We start from the raw sequence: 24,957 nt of genomic DNA, 5'->3' as shown, positions 1-24,957 counted from the left end.
TACCCTTTATCTCTTATTCCACATTTTCTTTTCAGTCTTATTCTTATGTTTTCATTCTGTAATTCCCATTATTATTATTATTACTATTATGAAAGCTTCTCAGATAGGTCTTAATTACGGATTATTCTTTACTGGAAAGCAGGCAACAACAAATCACCAAAGGTTTCAAGTAGTGCCTTCTCTTGTGAATCAAAGAGACAATACTCTCCTCAGAATGCAAGCTGTACCCAACAGTGCTGTCTTTTGGATTACTGCTAGCCTGACAACAGGTCCAGTATTCTTAATATATTTTTCAAAGCCCTTGGAAACTGCTCCTAATACTCCAATTACCACTGGTGTCACCAGTTACTTTCCTCATGCCTCATAACTCTCATATCTTGTTCCTCAGTAGCTGGTATTTCTCAATCTTTTCTGTTTCTTTACATTTCACCCTCAAATTGCCTGGTATTGCAACATCTATTATTTTTACTTCTTTTCCATCTATGGATGAGCACAATATCTGGTCATGTCGCCTCTATGACTTGGTCACACTGCATATTAAAATCCCAGAGTATTTTGTAATGTTCGTTTTCCATTACTCCCTCTGGCTTCTGTCCATACCATTGTTCGGCTTTCTCAAGGTTTGCTTTACCACACAACAGCCAGTGAACATATCCAGCTACATTGTCGCATCTCCTTTTTTATTTGCATTGTGCGAGCTTGCAACACTCACTAACAATATGGCCTATACTTTCTCCCTTCTCAGTGCACATCCTACACTGTGGTGAGTCAGTGCATTTATCAATGTAATATTTGGAGTAGTTTCTTCTGAGAGCTTGTTCTTGAGCACTGCACACTAATGCCCTTTTAAGTCTCCTTTCTGCAGCCATTGCCAGGTTCTATTCCAATCAATCTCATTTTTATTCTTCAGGAACTGACTGTGCATTTTCTTGTCATGCCAAATTTTCTTCATCTGCTCCCTCTGGTCTTTCTTAAATTGTATGGGATCTACAGCTTTGTTCACTTTTAAGGTTCCCTGCATTTTCACTGCTTCAATCATTTCTTCCTTACTCCCCTTGACATACCAAGCCAGGCTATTCTCTTCTTCCATTACACGACCTTCACAACACACTAATCCCTGTACCCACTCTCTCCTCTTTACATACAATCTTGACACATCACTCTTGGGATGTAGTTCTTTGTTCATTTTCATTAGTTTACATGTTCTCCGGTCTATCTCTTGTAATTCGTGCTTCTTCCAAGATACTATTCCTGCCTCATATCTCATCAAGGCAACAGCCCACATGTTAATTGCTCTAATCTTATAGTGGCCATTTAGCTTCAATTGGAGCACAAGCCAATTCTCTGCAAATACTCTTTCCTGAACATTTCTTTCATCTTGTGTTCATTCATCTTATCTCTTTCAGTGATGCCCAGGTACTTATATCCTTCCTCTCTGAATTCCATTTACTTTCACCACTTTCCAGCTTGATCCCTTGGCTTTTACTGATTTTCCCCCTTTTGAGAATCATTCACCACATTTCTTGATCACAAATTCCATGCCAATATCTTTGCTAATCATCTGCACAGTTGCCGTCAAACTCTCAATTTCTTTCTCAGCCTTAGCAAATAGCTTTAGGTCATCCATAAACCACAATCTGTTTACTTTCACCCTGCCCAGCATGTACCCCACACGTATCTTTCTTAAAACACTCGTTAGTGGCAGTATACAGACAACAAATAGGAGAGGCAATAGACTGTTGCTTTGAAAGATTCCTCTTTTGATATTTACCCCTCCCAGCTTATCTCCCCATCCTGAGTTCAGTTCGCCATGTTGTCATTGTGTGAGATATTGTGTGAGACCTTAAGAAGTTTAAGGCATTCAATAATCCACGAGTGTAGGACCATGTCATATGCTTTCCTGTAGTCCACCCATGCCATCATCAAATTTTTGCACCTCCTCTTGCAATCAGCCAGGATAGTCTTATCGATTCATAATTGATCTTCTGTTCCTCTGCTCTTACGTCTACACCCTTTTTGTTCAACTGGTAGTATATCATTCTCATCCAGATACTTATAGATGCTGTTTGACATGATGCCTATCATCAGTTTCCCCAACAGTGGCAAACACGATATTGGTTGGAAATTTCCAACTGCATTCCCTTTACTTGAGTCCTTCTGGCATACTAGCATTCTTCCTTTTGTCATCCAGCACAGTACTTGACTGTCAGTATTCAGTATTTTGTCCAGCTGCCTCACAATTCTCCTGTGGAGAGTTGTCAAGTTTTTTACTATCATTATTATTATTTTTGTTTTTATTATTATTATTACTGTTGTTGTTGTTGCTGCTGCTGCTGCTGCTGCTGTTGTTGTTGTTGTTGTTATTGTTGAGGAGGAGGAGGAGGAGGAGGAGGCAACAAGCTGGCAGAATCATTAGTGTGCCAGTATATCAGAGTTGAATTCTTTGATAATATTCATATTCTTCTAATTCTTTGTTGTTTTTGGCAAACAATTTTAAATCATCCATATAGAGTAGATGATTAATTTTCTGGTTGCATGGATAATGAGAACAGAGTAAGACAGAATGGTAATGGTGATAATGAGTCACCTTGAAAGATACCACGGGTGATATTGATGTCTGGTGAGGTGGTATATCCTTGTGTATGGTTTAAAATGAGGGTGGTTCTCCATGAATTCATGATTACTTTTAAAATTATTATTATTATTATTATTCTATGTTTGACTTTTGCTTTATGTCTGTACAAGTTGGCTCCAAGTCTCACCAAGAAACCTCAAGAGACAACAGGTTGGAAGTTCTGTGCCATATATTTGGGGTTTTTTTTTTTTTTGGTGTTGTACTAGTGAGTGTCTAATACATAAAAATAAAAAAAAATAAAATAAAATAAAAAGATAAAAAAAAATAAATTAATAAAAAAAAGTTTGTTTTAAACCTTGGGATTACATAGAGAGTATTTTGCGTCGGATATGAGCAGTTCCCATGAGCACTATCTTTTGAATTTCTGCGATTTTGGGGTTTCCTGGTATCTGAGTTAGGTAGCAATCAGTCCCTTTCGCTATCATTCCCAGGGCACCTATGACAACAGGTATTGTTTTAGTCTTCAGCTTCCACACTTTGCTGATTTCTATTTCAAGATCTTTATATTTGCTCAGTTTTTGGTAGGTCTTGACAGATACATTTATATCGATTGGGACAGTCATATCAATGAGGAGGCATGTTCTTTGTCTGAAGTCTTTCAATATAATGTCTGGCCTATTTGCATCTATCTTCCTGTCAGTTTGAATGGTGAAGTTCCAGAGGAGTGAGATGTGGTCATTTTCAAGCACAGGAGGTGGATTGTGTTCCCACCAGTTTTTTTCATGGGGCAAATCCAGGTTTTTGCAAATTACCTAGTGAATATATTGTGCAGCTCTATCATGCCTACTGAGGTACTCTGTAGGCGCTAAAAGACTGCATTTGGAGACAACATGGTCAATGGTTTCAATTTGTTGTTGGCATACACGACATGTTGGGCTACTGCCGTTCTTTAATATGTTGGCCTGGTAGTTTCTTGTTGGTAGGCATTGATCTTGAGCTGCTATGATAAACCCCTCTGTTTCAGATTTTAAGCCAGAGGCCATTAGCCATTGATGAGTCAGGGCTTTGTCGATATCTGCATTATTCACTCTTTGGGTATTTGCCATAGAGAGGTTTTTCTTGCCATTTATTATTCAGAATATCTAAGGCCGCAGTTTTGGCACGGGTTTTCATGCGCCTAGCTTTTTCTGTGCTTGTTTCTTGTATAACTATCTCTAATTCCGAAATTGGTTGTATTCGGAATTCACTTAGATATTCCTTTGCCTGTTTTGTGACTGAGTATGATGCTTTCTTGTTTTCATGTTTTGAGACAAGTTTTAACATCCAGTCCTCAGAGTTTTTCAGGTATTATTATTATTATTATTATTATTATTATTATTATTATTATTATTATTATTATTAGCATTATTATAACAATGTTTTTCTCTCTTTCTTTTATCAGAAACAACTATTACGGATATTCAGTAAGAACTGGATCTATAAAAAGAGGTGAAGGAAAACTTTATAAGGTGACTCAAGTCTTAATACATGACGAGTATGGGCATTTTATAAAAGGTTATGATTTGGCACTTCTTTATATAGAAAGTGGAATTATATTGACAGATGATGTGCAACCAATTTGTCTTCCAGAAAAACCTGCCTCCATAGATAAAGTCTACTATGTGACTGGTTGGGGTCGAAATGAAAAAGGTAAGAAAATAAATAATTTCTATTTTTTAATATTCTTTTACCCAATTGTTTCATGTTATTGGTGTGTATGTGTATGAGTATGTTTTGTGTGTGTGTATTTTATGCATGTGTATTTATTGTGTGTACTGTATTGTGTGTGTGTGAGTTTCAGTGTATGTGGATGTGAATGCATGTGTCTGTAAGCACTGGCATAGCTGTCTGGTTAGAGGTTTGCTTTGTAACCACATGGTTTCAGGTTCACTCCTATTGCATGGCACCTTGAACAATTGTCTCTTACCAATCCATGGTGCATGAACTTGGAAGATGGAACCTGTGCAGAAGTCTGCTGTCTATCACTTTGCAACCAAATGGTTCTGAGTTCAATATCACCTTGCAACACCTTGAGCAAGTATATTCTTTTGTAACCTCAAACTGCCAATGCCTTGTAAATTGGTTTGATACATGACAATTGAACAAACCCCATCATATATGTATCTTATATATAAATGGCAATTTCTGTCTTTTTGTCCATCTGTCTGTTATCATCTTACTGCCTAACCAGTGAACCAATTTTCATGAAACTTTGCACACATGTTAAACTAGCATCCATTTCAATAATAGGCTAATTGGATTTCAATAAAAATCTATGTGACCCCTAGTGGGGTTGAGAAAATTATACGATAAAATAAGAAGGGTGCAAAGAGTATTAGTATGAGAGAAATGTAGTAGCAGAAGTGAGTGTGACTAATATCAGGGAAGGAGAGAACAACGTTATGTAAACGATAAATATGAGTGCCAATGGGATGGTAACGTTAATACAGCTGTCATATACATACTGTATACATACTTACATACTTTAGTAAATACATAGATATATGCACACACACATGCAAGTAAGTAACTTTCAAAATGCCGAGGAAGGGAGAGAAAAGTGGGTGTGAGGAATACGTAGCTTGAAGAAGAGAGATGGTAGGTAGCTTTCTGCTGTCCATCACAAAAAGCATTCAAACAGAGACACACATATACATACGTACATACATACATACATGTCTACTATACAACATTTTAAATTCGTGCTTACCTGTGTGTACGTTTGTAAATGTGTGTGTGTGAGAGTGTGTGTGTGAGGGGTGTCACGTCCTATAACAATCTGTCTTTCTACTTTTGTAGTGTCATCCCTGTTGCTGTCACATTGGGAAATTTTTAAATTACGTCAAAATTTTAAAATTTTGCTTATTGGAATAATTTTCCTCGTTAAATCCGATTTTCTTCCAGAAAAATTGCAAAAAAAAATGTTACTGGGGTTTAAAGTTTAATCTATTTTACCTAATCAGAAAACAAGATTTTGAAGCTGACATTTTCTGCATGATAGCTGTCTATCACAAAATGAAAGCAAAATTATTAGGAGAAGAAATTTTTATTAAACAAACGATAGCAATGCATCACGAGGACCAAAGTTTTAATAAGTTTTAATGAATAAAGTCATGTGAAACGGTTGAACAGACATGTAAATAACTTATAATGGAAAATCCTCAACGAAGTTTTTTGCAAAAAATTGCACAAATCTGTTTTGATGAGAGGCTTATCCGTAGGGGAAGGCATGGTTTTACATGGAATGAACAAAAATTATTTAAGACATTCAGTTGTAAAAAGTTCCCAGCAACAACAGGATAATCAGCTGTATATATATATATATATATATATATATATATATATATATATATATATATATATATATATATATATATATATATATATATATATATATATATATATATATATATATATATATATATATATATATATATATATATATATATATATATATATATATATATATATATATATGTATATATATGTGTGTGTATATATATATATATTTGCATGTGTGTGTGTGTGGTGCAAGTGTATGGTTATGTTTCGTTGTTTTAGTACTGCATGCTAAATGTAAATGATCAGCAACATTATGCTCCCATTATAATTACCATTTGTTTGTAATTTTCCTAGGAAATAAATCTGGACGTTATGTTATTCATGCTCAAAGAATTAAGGAAAATTTTACTTAGAAATAAGTGTGGCTTGGCATCAGGTAGAGAATCTAGTCAAAGTAAATCTGCTTCAACAAATTGTTTTGTGACCCAGCAAATATAGCAAAATGGACATAAAGAGCATGTGTGTATGTGTATGTATGTATGTATGTATGTATGTATGTATGTATGTATGTATGTATGTATGTATGTATGTATGTATGTATGTACAGAGTGCATTAGTTTTTGCTGTCATTTGTATGACTAGAAAAAGGCACACAGCTCATAAAAGAGAAGCTGTATTTGAAAACGAATTGGTACAAATAATCTTGAGAATCCTTTTACCAAATTTGTTTAATGAATGTACTATTAGCATCAATGACTGCTTCAAAATGGGATTGGCAGCAATGACATGCCCAAATCAGATGATTTTTATCAATTTTTGACATAGTGCTGGTTATGGCAGACTTGAGAGATTGTATGGTGTTGTGAGGGGTGTTGATGACCTCTTTCAACAGCCCAGGTATATAATAGTCAAGTGGATTGAGGTCTGGTGAGCTAGGAAGTCATGTGTCAAGAACATGGTCTTGGAGATTGTCGTACAACACTTGAGTTGACCTAGCTTTATGAGACAGCATAGAGTCTTGTTGAAAGATGTATAGTTTTCCATTGCATACTTTGTCTTTCCAGGGCAGCACAAATTCCTTCAGTGCCTCTGGGGAAACAGTGTCATTGACTCTTAAGCCCTGTGAGAAAAAATGAGGAAGCATGACATCTCCCTCATCGCTGAGGATTCCCAGATCTATCAGAGTTGCTGAGAGTTTAGTATGCATCACCACTAGACCTCATTTGGGTCTCTGCATAATCTTACATTCATTTGGTTTACCTTTTGATCTTGACCAAAGTTTTTCACATCAAAGAAAAACCAAAGCATTCCAGCCTTTTGGTGTTTTAACTTAGTAAGCAAGTGCTTTACACAAATAGAGCATTTCTCTTCTGTCCTTTCTGACATAATCTGGCCCCCTCTGCATCACATACGACTTGTGCCAGATTTGGTGACGCATTCTTAAAACTTGAGGACCTTTGCAATGGCTCTAACTTTCCGGAGTTTTTGTATGAATTATCTTTTGGGCTGTTTGTACAAAGTTATGTGTTCTGATGGTATTAGGGTCCTGTACATAAATTTTGCATTTAGCTGTTGATGTTAGATCCCCATCAACAGATTTCAGCTCCTTTCAACTTTGACAATGAAGAATCAGGCAACTCTCAGGAAGCAGGCTATCTCTAAAAAACTACACTTGGCTTTTAGGGCAATGAGTACAGTGTGCCTGTTCATTCGCTGAGACAGCCTGATATCTGACATTATTCATCTGAAAAAGTTTAAAAATTATTTAGAAGAAAATTTCAGCTCTTCAAAGAAGTGTTCTCAAAAAACTAACGCACTCTTATATATGTATGTATATATATATATATATATATATATATATATATATATATATATATATATATATATGTGTGTGTGTGTGTGTATGCATATATACATGCGTATATGTATATATATATACATGTATATATATATATATATACATGCATATATATGTATATATATATGTATATATATATACATGCATATATATGTATGTATATATATATATATATGTATATATATATATACATATATATATATATATATATATATACATATATATATATATATACATATATATATATATACATATATATATATATATATATATATATATATATATATATATATATATATACATATATATATATATATATATATATATACATATATATATATATATGTGTGTATATGTATATGTATATATATATATATATATATATATATATATATATATATATATATATATATATATGCGTGTGTGGGCACAGGACGTCATGAAATGTGTACGACAAAAAAGTACGAAGCACGAGTACATGGAACATGAACTATTCTTTTGAACAACGAACGACACAAATGGAAAACAAAACAAACAACATAAAGAACGACCCTTTATCAGTTGTTGGCTGTTTTTCTAGTCCCGTTCTTCAAGCATTTAACAACAATATACGCTTTCGATAAAATAGTTGCTCCTGCAAAGCAAATTAAATAAAATTTGGATTGTAACAAAAAGGAGGAAGGAAATTTCGATTATCCCCACATGGTGAATTCTAATGCAAAAAATGTAAATATAAAGTAAAAGAAGGAAAATGCACATAGTTTTAGTATATTTTGTATGTGAAAGATATTGTGTTTGTTGACTAGTTTCGCTTTCGCAAACCATGACATTGAAATTATTGTAATTTCGAATTTTCTTTAGACTTTCGTCCATCTGTACGGAGAAGCTTGTGAATGAATGATTCAACAAGTAGAATAATCTAAGGGGAAGTAATTGGTGATCGTTATTATTCGGGACAGGGGAAGTAATTGCTCATCTTTCTGGGAGGGAATAAATAAATATATATAGCAAAAGCTCAAAAGCTAAAGTAGCGGGATCAAATATGTACAGTGATGGGTATGTGATCATGAATTAAAATATATCTGTTATGTAATCATCACAACAAACATGAACAATTAACGTTGCCCATTGTTTCCCTTGATACAAGGACAATCAGTAAGTTTCCCGCCACAACAGATACCTTGTACGACAACGCGCAGTCTAATAAAGTATCTCGTATCGTTAACACGTTTTTTCAGTCTCTCTCACTTTCTTAATCTTTCATACTAAGTACTCACTACTTCCTTTAATACTCAATACATTAGATATATATAACAACAACATGGTGTCAGAATACTAAAAGAACCCAACATACAGAAACCAAAAGAAAAAAGAAGTTGAAATCATACTTCAAAGACGAAATGGAAAATTTACCGCATCCAAACGACCTAGACTTTAATCAGGAAAATCTAGCCGCAGCATGGAAAAAGTGGAAAAAAGAATTCAATCTCTTTTTGATAGCAACAGAAAGTGACATAAAGCCAGACAAAGTAAAAACTTCAATGTTTTTAACTTGCATCGGTTCCAAAGGCCGAGACATCCATTCCACTCTGGATTTCGATTCACCCGACGAAGAAATGAACCTTCAAACAGTAATCGAAAAATTCGATACATATTGTGAACCCAGGAAAAACATAACTTTCCTGAGACACAAATTCTTCACATGTGAACAAGCGGAACATCAAAAATTCGATGAGTACGTGGTAGAGTTGCGCCAAAAGGCACAACAGTGCGAATTCGGCAACCTCACAGACAGTCGCACCAGAGATATTCTGATATGTGGAATCAGAGACATGAGACTAAGAGAAAGATTATTGAGAGAATCAAATTTAGACTTACAAAAAACAATTCAAGCAGGTCAGAGTGCAGAGCAGACACGACTCTAATCAAGGATGCTGAATGCCACATCCGAAACAAGAGATAACGAAATCTCGAGGGTATATAGTCAACACGACAGAAAAGGCGCCAAAACTCAAATAACTCGCCATATGCAATCCAGACATCAAAACAAACAAGGCGGAAGTGACAGAAAGCCCGCGAAGTTTCAAGCGCCAAATCAACACTACGTCACTAACTGTCACTATTGTGGTTATAATCACCAAAGAAAAAAGTGCCCAGCATTTCACAAGACATGTGAAAAATGCAAGAAAAAAGGACACTATGCAAAAATGTGCAAATCAAGAAAATTTGTACATAAAGTAGAGACACATACCGACGATGAATCAGATGACGATACACATGCACTCGAAATGATCACTTCAAATAATTCTCGCGTGCACAAAATCGAAAAGTTCAAGACTCCAAAAGACATTTGGACGGTCGAACTAAAAGTGAATAACTCGAATGTAACATTCAAAATTGATACTGGAGCAGACGTAACCGTACTGCCATTCAGAGAATATAAAACTATAATTCCAAAACCACAACTGCAAAAAACCTCAACTCGATTATCAGCTTACAATAACACAGCTATAAAAGTGCTAGGAAAATGCACAGCAGTCATTAAATACAAAGAATTATCAAAACAAATAAAATTCATTGTTGCAAAAACAAACTCGCACGCAGTTATAGATGCAAAGACAGCTAAAGATCTGAACCTAATTCAGAGAATTTCAAAAATAAATTCGTCGAACACAAACGACATAATAGAAAAATGTGAAGAATCAGTTGTTGCAGATACACTATCACGTGCATACCTTGAGCAAAATACTCCAGAAGTATCAAACGAAGATATGAAATCGCACATATATGCAGTAATAAAAAAATTACCCCATAACCGACACTAAATTAAACGAGTATAAAGAAGCCACTGCAGACGACCCGTCACTACAGACACTCATCACATATACAAGAACAGAATGGCCCCCAAAAGGCAAAATACCAATAAACATCAAACCATTCGTTTCCGTTCGGGATGAAATATCAATCGTCAATGGTCTCGTTCTAAAAGGTTCAAGAATAATTGTACCTAAGTCATTACGTAGAGAAGCTCTACAGGAAATACATACCGGACACATGGGCATCGAAAAATGCATAGAGAGAGCCAAGGAATGTATATACTGGCCTGGCATTAACGCTCAAATCAAAGACAATGATTAACACATGCTCATACTGCATCGACTACAAAAACCAACAACCAGCCGAACCACTAATAAATCATGAAATACCTACTACACCATGGACCAAAGTGGGTATAGACGTATTTCACCTGTCTGGAAATTCGTATGTGACAATCATTGACTATACAACAATATTTTTTGATCTACACGAAATAAATGATTGCCAGTCAAAAACCGTAATCAAAAAATTAAAAGAAACTTTTGCTAAATTCGGAATTCCGCAAACAGTTGTAAGTGACAACGGTCCAGAATTCAATTCGGCTGAATTCAAAAAAATTGCAAAAAATTGGCATTTTCATCACACGAAGACAAGCCCGCATTATCATCAAGCGAATGGCATGGTTGAGAGAAATATACAGACAATAAAAAAGACGCTAAAAAAGGCATTCAAAAGTGGCGATGAACCTCAATTAGCGCTCTTAGCATGACGCACGACTAAATTACAAAATGGTGCACCATCCCCTGCAAATCAAATAATGAATAGAACATTGCGAACAAATCTCCCAAACATACTACACGACAAAATTGGTATCAGACCTCACGAAAAGAAGAAATCAAACATTACAACAGAACTCCCAGAGTTAAAACCACACGACACGGTTAGAATTAAGTTTAACAACAATTGGTTTAGAAGGGGCAAAATAATTAAAAAACTAGAGCAACCTCGTTCATACTTAGTAATAACAGAGGAAGGTAATACAGTCAAACGAAATAGACAACATATTCTTAAAACAAACGAACACGTTCGCATAACAGAAGAATTAGATTATGAAAATATATTTCCAAAGTCAACAAACACGCATGAAAAAACAAAAACAGCACAACTACAGAATTCAACACTACAAAATAATAAAACCACAAAAAGTGGACGACGAATAATTATTCCCTGTAGATACAGATAAAAAAAAATTTTTTTTAAGGGGGGAGATGTTATGTAATCATCACAACAAACATGAACAATTAACGTTGCCCATTGTCTCCCTTGATACAAGGACAATCAATAAGTTTCCCGCCACAACAGATACCTTGTACAACAACGCGCAGTCTAATAAAGTATCTCGTATCGTTAACACGTTTTTTCAGTCTCTCTCACTTTTTTAATCTTTCATACTAAATACTCACTACTTCCTTTAATACTCAATACATTAGATATATATAACAACAACAATATCCTACGATCAAAGTTGGTTATGCGTTCATATTTAGACATGTTCTAAATTTTCTTTATTGAAATGTTCTTGTAGAGAAGTTGTTTCTTTGCAATGGTAGGTGGGGAAAAACTGTGAAGTTTGGTTGGATATTATCTGCACATCTCTCTATGTGTTCACTTAATCTAGCTACTGTCTATTTGGATTGCTGGCCCTTCTATTGGATCCACAATAGTCAGATTCTCCTTCTCTCATACATATATATATATATGTGTGTGTGTGTGTGTGTGTGTGTGTGTGTGTGTACACCGGTTTGACGGTTTGACTGTGGTCTGACAAGCCAGGAGGCTACATGAGGTTCCATGCTGATCTGGCAAGATTTCTACAGCTGGATGCCCTTCCTAAGGCCACCATGCCCTTATATATAAATTAATTTTTCAGCATTTAAATTTTAGATGCATTGAGAATTATATTCCAAGTATTACAGAAATATATGTTTTCCTTTCAGTTTTCTTTGTCTTGAACAATTAAATTAAATTTAAAATGTTATGGTGAATATTTTTCTTTTTGTTTTCATTTAATTTCTAGATGAAAGTGTATATACTTTACAAGAAATCAAAAATGAAATTGTAGAGTATCAAAACTGCAGAAAGTATTTCTCAGCCATCACGAAGGCTGTAATATGTGGCAATAATAAAGAGTTTTATTCACCAATCTGTTTTGTAAGTATTTTTCTATTCTCTCATACAACTTCTATTACAGAAGGAATTAAGTAGTTTCTACTGGACCTTCTTAATTCTAATGCACAAATGTAGAGTTGATGCTGTAAGCAATAGGATCACATGCGGTCGTATCGTGTAGGAAATACGATCGCACGTGGTTCTACTCTTAACGAATTATTACAAGCCATAAATACATGCAGTAACAATAGAACATAAGTGAATTGACAAGTCTTGCTGTTGAGATATAAATATTGTTTATTTTACAATTGTGTCAACGTTAGGAGTTTGTAAGCGTTCGCATGTCTTGTGTCTGTGTGTTCATGTGTGTGGCAGGACAATCAGGGTGAATGCGGCTGGCATAGAAGGTACATGATGGTGGCGACGGGGAAGATAGTAGGCTTTCTATGATTGTGTACATTAACGTAGCCGGTAGTAGCCAGAACAATCGTATATCGCTTGGTTGAGTAACGCTGTGGCCTAAAGTTAGTTCTTAGAAGAACTGGAACTAAAAGACGAAAAGTGTCTGAAAACACTCCTTTATATACCGGTTGGTTGGCTCAAACGAGCCTCAAAAACGGAATCTTAACCAAAGGCCGTGATTGGTTATTTCGGGACAGTGGCGCGAAATAAGTAGAGACAAATCGCGTCACGTGTCAACCAATCAGGTTAGTGTTTACAACAGGAGCTAGTTGGCCGAAGATGGCTGTAACCTCAAACGAGATCATTTCTTGCCTTGCCTTTCAACAGTGACGATATTAGAAATTGCTATAGTCATATTTCAAAATGGCTGAAACTGCCATGCTACATCAGCCCCTTGCCAGAAAAATTGTTACAATTTTGCGAAGGAAATTCGTTATACATATATTTTTATATATATATATATATATACAAATGCATTTACAAGTTTAAAACATATGAATTTAGTCTTTCCAATACCGCTTACATTTATCCTGTTTGTACATTGTTCCTCTCCTTTCACTGAAAAAAAAATAATGTTTTTTTTTCTTTTTTTTGTTGTTTTTATATAATCTATGAATATAAATCAAATCTTTTTTATATATATATATATATATATAATCCATGGATAAAATTTAAAAAAATTTTCTTTTTTTAAAAAAAAAAATATATCCTCAAACAAACTGAAAAAATTTTTGGGGGAAGTGTACAGTTCTACCACTTCTAGTTTTTTTACATTTGTAGGTGATTTTAGAATTGATTTCGCTTTCCCCTCAACATCGGATCTGTTTTTTTCTATATCATTTTTGTGTTTCACGTTGTGTTGATGTGTGTTGCTCATATCTCCGGTTTCATGACATGGATATTGGTCGAAATAAGCTTTTTTTACTCTGTCGACAGACAATTTCTTTCTTTCCATTCATCTCCAAAGTCATAGTTTTGTCTGTAACCGATAAGACTTTAAAAGGTCCGGTGTATTTATGTTTCAGTGAATTATGAGCTGCATCGTTACGGACATACACATGTGTCCAAGATTTTATATCCGAAGGAAGAAAACTTTTAACATTTTGCAATTTTCTTGTACAAGAAAGAATATCCGTAAGAAATTTTTTTAGACGAGTTACATAATCATTAACATCTCCATTGAAAAAATTAGTTTCTTCGAACATTTGAGCAGGTAGAGTTAATGTTGTTCCGTACAAAAGTTCAGCCGGAGAATACTGTATAGTTTCTTTAACCGCACTTCTAATTCCCAACAATACCACTGGGAAAGCCTCCAGCCAATCGTTAGAATTAAAATAAGTTCTTAATGAAGCTTTCAACTGTCTATGGAATCTTTCTACCATTCCGTTAGATTGTGGGTGATATGAAGTACGAATTCTATTAACCCCCAACAATTTATTGAATTCTGCGAACAAGCTAGACTCAAATTGTCTACCACGATCTGTTGTCACTGTATTTGGGATGCCAAATCTAGACATCCAATTTGGTAAACAAGGTTTTTGCTATAGTTACCACAGATACATCTTTTATCGGATAAGCCTCGGGCCATCTTGAAAAGCGATCGACACACGTCAACAAATAGATATTATCCTCACATGGAGGTAAGGGTCCCACTATATCGATGTGGATGCGCTGGAATCTCGCATCCGGATTTGCAAATGTACCTAATGGTGCTTTGATGTGCCGCTGCACTTTAGATTTCTGACATTGCATACATGACTTTACCCATGAACGAATATCTTTATTCATGCCAGGCCAAACAAAACGATTTGATATTAACTTTAACGAAGCTTCTATACCTGGATGAGATAAATTATGTAGGCTAGAAAAAACATTTCAGGCACAAATGGTCTCGAAAAACCTGTAGAAATATCACACCAAATATGTGAATTATACGAATGTATCGGCAACATTTTAAATTTTAAAGCAGTTGAATCGGAATTTTTATATAAAGAAAATTCTTTATCTGCAACTTGATCCTTGGACATTTCTTCCAAATTTATAATATTTAATGAGTTTAATGCATCTACATTCATTCTAGAAAGTGCATCTGCTACTGAATTTTCAACACCCTTGATATAACGTATATCCACAGTAAACTGTGAAATAAAATCAAGGTGTCTAATTTCTCTAGGAGAATATTTCTCCGAAGAATTTTTTAATGCATATGTTAATGGTTTATGGTCAGTGAATAAAGTAAATGACCTACCTTCAAGAAGATGTCTGAAATGTTTAACTGATGAATAAGCTGCCAACAATTCTCTGCCGAACACACTGTATTTAGTTTCTGGTGCCTTGAATTTTTTTGAAAAAAATGCTAATGGTTGCCAGGAATTACAATGAAATTGCTGTATAACACCACCGATTCCAACATCGGAAGCATCAACCATCAATGATAATTTCGCTTCAGGAACCTGATGGTTTAAAAGCGTTGCTTTACACAGTTTCTCTTTAATTTCTTTAAAAGCTTGTAATTTTGTCTCTTTTAAAGTTATGGCTTCATTATTTTCTTCCTATTTTTCAATAGCTCAGTTAAGGGATATAGGGTTTCCGTAACTTTAGGAATAAACTTCCTGTAAAAATTGACGATCCCTAAAAATTCTCTGAGTTTCCTTAAATTATTTGGTACAGGAAAGTTTTTTATCGCTTCAAATTTTTCTGGTAATGGGCGAATTCCATCTTTATCTATAAGATGACCCAAAAAAGATATAGTTGTTTCACCAAAAATACATTTCGATGGGTTTATCACAATGCCAAAGTTTGTGAATCGTTCGAAGATTTTTTTTAAATGCTCTTCATGCGTTTCTTCTGATGGACTAGCGATGAGAATATCATCTATATAAGCAAACACGAAAGGTAAGTCTCGTGTTACTTCATCCATAAACCTTTGAAAAGTATTTGCTGCGTTCCTCAATCCGAAAGGCATGCGAAGAAATTCAAACAAACCGAATGGAGTGGTAATCCCTGTCTTCGGTATATCATTCTCTGCCACAGGAATTTGATTGTATGCTCTGACTAAATCAATTTTTGAAAAGATAGTACACCCACTCAAAGAAGTTGCAAAATCCATTATGTGGGTTATTGGATATTTGTCAGGCTTTGTTTTCGCATTCAGCTATCTGAAATCTCCACAAGGTCGCCAGTCGATAAGGTTTTTCTTTACCATAACTAATGGTGTTGACCAGCTACTACTGGAAGGACGGATTATACCTAGATCCATCATATGCCGAAATTCTGCCTTAGCTACCTTCAATTTTTCCGGAAGATAAGCTTCTCGGCTTAGAAAAACTCGGTGGTCCTTGTGGGATGATGTGATGTTCTACCGAATATGCACACGTGGTATTTAGAGCTAACTGTTTTGTGATTTTTGGATAATTTTTCAAAATCCTGTGATACCTATTTTCTGAGGACGCTATGAAATATAGTGGACTAATTGTTGCTCCCCTGCATCTCATTCCCTGAATCTTTAAGGAGGTTTGTGTGTCTATTAATTTTTGTTTGTGCACATCTACCATTAAATGATAGTGCGCCAAAAAATCCGCTCCCAATATTGGATATGGTAAATCCACTACTATGAAGATCCATTTGTACTCTCTTCGTAAATTTATATCGAGCGTCAAGCTAATCTCTCCAAATGTTTGGATTTCAGACTGGTTCACCGCTTGAAGCGTCATATACACAGGTTTGGTTTTCTGTTTTAAGAGCCTTACAGGCCATATTGAACACGTTGCTCCTGTATCCACGAGAAATCTTTCTTTCAAGTTCAGGTCGTAGATGAAAAACGCGACTTTTTATAATGTTATCCACAGACTTCGTCGCCTCCAATCTATGGTTTAGAAGTTTTCCGAATTTCCCCTTTTTTTTAGCAAGGAAATCAAACGCACAGGGTTTGATGCATTTGAAAGAATTTTCTCCGAATTTAGCGTGATACCAGCATATGGCATTTCTTTTCAAGCTAGGGCTCTTCGATCTCCTGCGCCATCTTGTATTTTTTTGTTGATCGGAGCGGCCGTTTCTCTCAAGTTGTAAGCTCTCTATTTTCTTCGTTAATATGTCGAATTGTTTCTCGTAACATTTTTTTAACTCTTGTATTTCACTTGAAATAGATGGAATCGCACTAATAGTTTCTCTAGACGATAACTCCAAAATACCGTCTGCGAGATCAGCCAACTGCTGATTTGAATTCTGGTTTTTTACGGCCGAGAGTAAAGTTTGGGTTTTGTACGGCAGTTTATTGAAAAATACCTCCTTGAGGTACGATTCCTCTATTTGCTGATTCCACAGCAGTTCGTTCATCCTTCGTAGAAGCTGTGTGGGCTTTCTACTACCCAGCTCTTCGTTGTTAAATAATTTTGCGAATTCTTTTTGCTTCGAACTTGACGTACGCTTCAATATCTCTTCTTTAATCGAAGAATACAAAACTGGCTCCATAGGGTTCAGTAACAGATCTCTGATTTCATTGCTTAGAGGTGGAGGCAAATTACTAAGCATGATGTTGTACTTCTGCCCCTCATTTGTTATTCTGTTGGCTTTAAAGCTTGCCTCTAGTTGCGCCAACCAAATTACTGTGTCTCCAGACCACGGGACACAATTCAGTACATTGACAGAAGCTTGTGTGTGACTTCTGTCGAAGTACGATGTCTCGGGTTCTTTTTTATCCTGCTCCATTATTTTTATGAATATATATTTTGTTTTTGTTTCTTTTTTTTTTAAATTCCTTCTTCAGCTTCTTCTGTGTCAATAATTCCGTACTTATGCTTATTATTGGCTGCGTAGTATATACGTGTCAACCAATCAGGTTAGTGTTTACAACAGGAACTAGTTGGCCGAAGATGGCTGTAACCTCAAACGAGATCATTTCTTGCCTTGCCTTTCAACAGTGACGATATTAGAAATCGCTATAGTCATATTTCAAAATGGCAGAAACTGCCATGCTACAATGCTATTGATTAGTAGGTCTGCTCAGAATGAATATAAAGGACCTTATTATACCATTTTTAAGCTATCAGGTCATCCCAGACATCATTATCTCTCTATGTAAAGCAGCGAGCTAGAATACCTGCTAGCATGCCAGACAAAATGCTTAGTGACATTTCATCCACCTTTACATTCTGAGTTGAAATTCTGCCAAGGTCAACTTTGCCTTTCATCCTTTCAAGATCAATAAATTAAGTACCAGTCAAGCACTGGTGTCATCATAATCAACTTGCCCCACCTTTCAAATTGCTGTCTATGTTTCCTTCTATTTTCATGTAGTTGGGTCTGATTTGAGGGATGTTTAGTTACTACTTCTCAGACTAAACTACTGTGGATGGGTTTCATCACTGAATTGATAGGAAAATGCTGAATAAATAATGCATGTTTAAGAAACTGAAATATTGTTTAGAATGGAGAAGACTGTGCTGAACATTGTATTGTCGATAAATAGTGGTAACATGCAGGAACTACTGAGAAAAGCAAATGAAAGTCAGTTTGTATAAGACAAGAAGGAACCATGTGATCATTAGGCCTTCTGGAATTAGCTACCATATCACCCTCAAATCACACCTTACCATCTTAAAAAACAAAGAAGACATTGGTTAATGTGATGATACAATGATGTCTGAAAAGAAAACAAGATGATCACAGTTGGAATTTCTTTGAACTTAAGTCTGTTTGATCAAGACTGATCTAGAGCTAAACAACGCCAAGTGAGAAAGAAATATTACGTTCATTCAGTTGTTTAATTCCCATATTTCCAAGCTAACAAAGTTTAGATAGAACAGTATTTGGGGCAGGATCTCTTCCTGTTTATCAATTAAGGGAACTTTAATTCCAGAGGTATTCAAAAGTGCAGATCTAGAGGGTGATTTGCTGACAGGAAATGCCAATAAACATCACTGGTTGTAAACTAGCTAAAAATAGTGACATTGCTTACAAGTGGTGGTGTCATTGTAGCACAGCTCACCAAAGATTGTACATATTCATGCACACAGAGACACACACACACAGAGAAAAGCACACATATATAATGGGCTTCTTTTAGTTTCTTATTTCTTTATTGCCCACAAGGGGCTAACATAGAGGGGACAAACAAGGACAGACAAAGGGATTAAGTTGATTACATCGACCCCAGTGTGTAACTGGTACTTAATTTATCGACCCCGAAAGGATGAAAGGCAAAGTTGACCTTGGCGGAATTTGAACTCAGGGCGTAAAGATAGACGAAATACCTCTAAACATTTCACCCGGCATGCTAATGTTTCTGCCAGCTCGCCGCCTTTTAGTTTCTGTCTTTATGATGGGCTTCTTTTAGTTTCTGTATGCCAAGAAGATAAGCCACTACATATCAGAATGTGTACTGAATGGACCCTGACATATGACATGCCTAAGACAGAAGTCTTGTGGACAGCACCTATTCATTTCCCCTTCTACCTATATATCATTGGTCTGCTCATTCAGAGATAAACAACAACCAATATTCAGGTACAGCACTACATTCTTCCAGTTTTCTCTAAAGTAAAATTCATTGCTTATGTCTTCATAGCATTTTGAGACATTTAATATGTCATAAAACGCTAAGAAGTTCGTTGATGAATGATTGTATATGTTCAGTCTATTTGCTTGGAGTTGACTTGTGTATAAAGTTATATATATTTATTTTGCATTGCATGTTTATTTCATAGATTAGTTGTTTCAAATCATTATGTTTAAGGATGTGAATGAATAATGGTTATTTTTCTTAATTTTATTGTATTACATATGTTTCATATACTGCATATATTACATAAATTTATATATGGTACAGAACAAAGAAATATGCTCATTTTCAACATCGATTTGGATTTCTCTTTTCCTCATTTAAGTTATATATATATATGTATGTACGTACGTACATATTGATACGGGCGGGGGCAATCCACCTCGATTGACCTGGCTCGATCGATCGGCGAATTCACCACGGAAACAGAGAACTCGGTCGGCGAGAAGGCGGCGAACCCGGCAACCCGACCGGAGAGAACAACAACAACAAAGAGACACTGAGAGAGACACAAAGAGGGCAAAGCAATCGGCTACATTTAACTACAGTTTATCATATTCGTTACATAATCATCATCAAGATACAACATCACAGAAAATATAGGAAAATATAAGCAACAGCATGCAGATACATTGTTACAATCAAGGCATATACATAGACAACAGTTTATACAATTATACATCAAATCCAAATAATTCAAATCAGTTCACGTCGAATCAAAACAGAATGTTCACGATATAGCACAGTCCGGAGACAACAGTTCAAATCAGTTCAATGTTCATTAAAGACTACAACAGAGCCTTTCTCTTTTCTTTCTCTTCTCAACTCAACAATTCTCTTCACAGTTCTTTCTTTTTCTTTTCCTCTCTTTCTCTTTTTCTTTTCACATTAATTCTTTAACACAATGTTCATTTCTTTTCAACACATCAAAAATATAAACAAAATACATACCGCGAGTTCTTCATTTACAACTCCCACTACAAATAGCCATGCCTTCCCGCCGTAATCTCTCGCAGTTCCTCAATCCTCTCTGTCTGTCTTCCTCTGTCACAGCAGAACAACCATTACTAACTCGCTGTACAATCCAACCGTCGACCGCTTGCCTTGAATCCCAAAATGCTGACTGACTTCCTTCCAGTCCGAACTGCCGACTGACTCTCACAAACTGACAACTCCGACCGCTTGCCTTGAAATCCAAATGCTGACTGCCTCCTTCCAATCCGAACTGCCGACTGTCTGCCTTGAATCCCAAATGCTGACTGTGTCTCACAAACTGAACTGCTTATTTTAAGGGGTAGCTTCTTCGAACTTTATTTCACCTGAAGGGGTCAAGGGGTCGCCCAGAGCTAATTAATTCACCTGAATCTGGCAGAACAATGGAGTTACTCCCAAAAGTGGGTCGCCAGCACTGTCCCCAAATTGACTCCTTCATAACAATATGTATGCATGTATGCATGCATGTATGTATGTATGTATGTATGTATGTATGTATGTATGTATGTATGTATGTACATATGTATGTATTATGTATGCATGTATACATCTGTGTGTGTGTGTGTGTGTGTGCCTCTATGTATATATATGTATACATATACATCATCATTTAACGTCCATTATCAAGATGCTATGAGTGGAACTGATTGACAAGAGCTGGTCAGCTAGAGAGCTGCCTGGACTCCATTTGTCTGTTTTGGCATGGCTTCTATGGTTGGATGCTCTTCAAATGCCAATCACTTATCAAAGTGTATTGGGTACTTTAAGTGTAGCACCAGTACATGTGTGGCAACATCATGGTTGTTTTCACTTAGCACCAACAGCCACAAGTCCACAAGATTAAGATCTCTCAGCTGAAAGAGGGATGTTGAGGACATATCTGTATGCATGGATGACCATGATTTTACTTAGCTTGGCATGTATTTTGAAGCACAGCAAACCACCAGATGTCTTGGTCCCATGTAATCACTTCCGTAAGGCTCAATGCCTGAAGATCTTTTCTCAGTACATTGTCCCACCTCTTTCTGGGTCTACTCTTTCCTCACACACCTTCCACAGTTTGAGATCAGCACTTCTTGATGCAGCTGTCCTCATTCATACACATCCCATGACTACACCAGTGCAGTCCCCTCTCTCACACAGTACATTTGATGCCTCATATACTCAATTTTTGTTTCTATCCACTTACATTTTATTGTATAAGTGCACTAACATTACCCATCCAGAAGTGAAATCGTGGTCGTGGCTGATGCTGGTGTCATGTAACTGGCACATAAAAAGCACCTTTTGAGCATCGGGCCTTGTGGAGGCAAAGCGCCCAATGCCGGTGACACATGAAAAGATCATTTCGGGTGTTGGGCCTCACAGAAGCAGGGAAAAGTTCTTATGGAACGGTATACAAAGATTGAAAACCGCCTCAACAGAGAACTCAATGACAGTGAGAAATCCCACCTGGAAACAACACTGTAGGAGATTGAAAAACAACTGAAGTGCTTCCAAGAGAAGGAAATAGCAGGCAGAAAAGCCTGGATTATAAGAAATGTAAAATCAGACCGTAAAGCCTTCTTTAAGTGCACCAAGGAGACTGCTTCTGTACATTACGGGGTAGGGCCACTCCTCCAAAACGATAGCTTACACACGGGAAACCCCAGTGAAGATAAGTGAAACACTGAATAAACAATTTAAAAGTGTCTTCACTTAACCCCTATAACAAATGCAAGTTAGCAAACCTGTAGAATTCTTTACTACTAAAGAACCTGAACAGGAGGCAGTAACAATTCATTACATCAACAATGATGCAATACTGGCAATAAATGACGTAGATGCAAACTCAACTACTGGCCCTGATGGATTCCAAGCAATCCTTCTCTAGTCATGCAAACGAGTCCTTGAAAAATCATTGTAGCTACTTTCTCAGAGCTTCCACGGAAATAGTAAACTCCCAGACAAACTAAAGGAGGGAATAATATGCCTTATCCATAAAGGAGGAAGTAGAGTAGATGCTAAAAACTGTAGACCTATCTCTCTGACCTCACACATCAGCAAAGTCATGGAACGAAGAGTCCAAAGGAAATTAATTACATCCCTTGAAGAGAGTGACTTGCTGACTGACATCCAGCACTGTTTCCGACCAGGCAGAAGCTGCCTGACACAGTTCTTGCAGCATTACGACTGGATGCTAAAGTAGCTGCTTAACAACTCAAATGTGGACGTGGTATACCTCGACTTTGCAAAAGCCTTTAACCATGGTATGATTTGTCAAGTAATTTTAACATAGTAGGAAAACTTGGAGAATGGCCACATGACGTTCTTAAAGATAGAAATCAAGTAGTGGTGGTCAACGGGGGCTATCTCATGGAAAACACAAATAATGAGTAGTGTTCCACAGGACACTATCATGGGGCCATTGTTATTCATAGTCGCCTTCTCTGACTCAAGTAGCCACCCTTGCTAGCTATGCAAGCGAAACCAAAGTCCCTCAGAGGATACAGAACCTCGAAGAAGTTGCAATTCTGCAAAGTGTTTCTTTTATTCTTGTGAGGCAATCTCTAAACTTGCCCGTGTGGTTTGGAGCATCCGGTGGGTGATATGTATTGCATATGACTATATTGTGTTGTCTTATGTATACAACTTGTGTGTCACATACTGAATTTGTGTGTGACAGTAGGACTTGGGGCGTGAGGTCTTCATGGGTGTATACAGCAACTCCACTATCGCCCCTTTCCCTTCTGTCCGTTCGCATTATGGTATACTTTGTTAGTGTACTTTTATATATTCTATATCAGGCCTAAGATGAGTTTCCACGAGTACTATGCATAGGGCTTGATTGCATGCAGCAACGTTTCTCAGGAAAAAGATTTTGCTTTTGTTGTTGTGATGTAACATGCCTCCAATATTTAGTAAAGATATTGGCGAGACGACTGAGCTGGCATTAGGTGGGGCCATCCCGTGTCTGTTGATTGTGGTGGTCTTGCGCATTGGTGGGCAAGGTTCCGTGTTTCCGCTTGATGTAGCCAGCTCGGCTGCTGCACAATCTTTTGTGCCATGCACAAAAAAGACTCTTGCTCAGCTACTGCCTTTCGCATAACATCTGAAGAGTGCGCCGCATCTGCATACTTCTTCTTTGGAGACGATTGGTGCCTCTCTTCTGGGAACTATTTCTCCTTAAGGCCCATGTAGTTTTCGCGGAGTCTCAAGTGAGCGAACCGGCAATTTGTGCCGTCTCCCCCATGCCAACATTTGCCTTGCAAGTAAAATTTGCACGTTTTCGTCTTCACTCCAAATTTTTTCTCTCCTGTATAGTTGGGGATTCCATTGGAGCCTCCATATTTGGGTTGTTTCTTGTTTAGAGATTTTCGGTTTCAGTTTTAGTTGTTTCATCTTTTCCTTTTCCTCCTTTTCCCTTTTTATGTTTTTACTCGTAGTCTTTCCTTCCTTTACTAGTGGTAGCCCTTACATACATCTGGTTGTCTACAGGGATGGGGCTCCATTCTTTTGTTGAGGGACTTCTGGCTGTTGCTTCTTCATCTTCCCTATCCTTATCAGCCTGGTTGTTCACAGGAATGGGGACTCCATTCTTTTGTGGGACTAGTGGATCAGAGGGACGTCTGGTTGTTGCTTCATTTTCCCCATCCTTATCAGCCTTGCCACAGTTCTTTTCCATGATGGCACCAAGAGTGTCAATGTGTGGTCTAATAAGGGCATAGAATCGGATAAATTCGTTTTTCTTCTGTTCTATCTGCTCAATGATTCTACATTGATGGCGTTTGGAGGATCTCCACCGACTATTGTCCAAGCTCGCGACAGAAGTTTCAGTTTCTAGCACTCCGACTTTGGTTCCAACTTCGTTGTCTAAGCCCAGAGAGGCGTGGGAAAGAACGAGAGGAAGTGAAAGAGACAGATGTAGGTAAAGAGAAAGAGAGAAGCAGAGGGAAGGAGGGGGAGAGAGTGATGTGAAAGAAAGAGAAAGAGGAGTATGGAGCGACAGAGAGACATAGAGAGGGAGAGGAAGCGAAAGTGAAAAAGGGAGACAGAGTGAGGGAGAGAGAAGAGAGAAAATGAAGGAAAGAAAGATAGAATGATGGGGAGGAAAGAAAATGAGGAATATATGGAGAGTGGGATGGAGAGAAGAGAGGGAAATAGAGGGGTAGAGAGAGAGAGACAGACAGAGGGAGGTAGAGAAAGAAATAGGAAAATGGAGAG

At 36.7% G+C, this 24,957-nt stretch overlaps 1 protein-coding gene across 1 annotated transcript in view; it reads left to right on the top strand.

The window, feature by feature from the left end:
• The window catches only part of LOC115209054 (MAM and LDL-receptor class A domain-containing protein 2-like), a 217,824-nt gene that overhangs the window by 174,919 nt on the left and 17,948 nt on the right, over positions 1 to 24,957 (top strand). Inside the window, exons 33-34 of the mRNA XM_029777126.2 lie at positions 4,017 to 4,264; positions 12,649 to 12,782. Of these exons, the coding sequence (XP_029632986.1) occupies positions 4,017 to 4,264; positions 12,649 to 12,782 (382 nt within the window). The remainder of the gene's footprint in view (positions 1 to 4,016; positions 4,265 to 12,648; positions 12,783 to 24,957) is intronic.

Source organism: Octopus sinensis, linkage group LG3 (genome assembly GCF_006345805.1).
Source record: "Octopus sinensis linkage group LG3, ASM634580v1, whole genome shotgun sequence".
NCBI classification, from domain to species: Eukaryota; Metazoa; Mollusca; class Cephalopoda; order Octopoda; family Octopodidae; genus Octopus; species Octopus sinensis.
The sequence above is the reverse complement of the archived record's forward strand: the minus strand, read 5'-3'. Positions and strand labels throughout refer to the sequence as shown.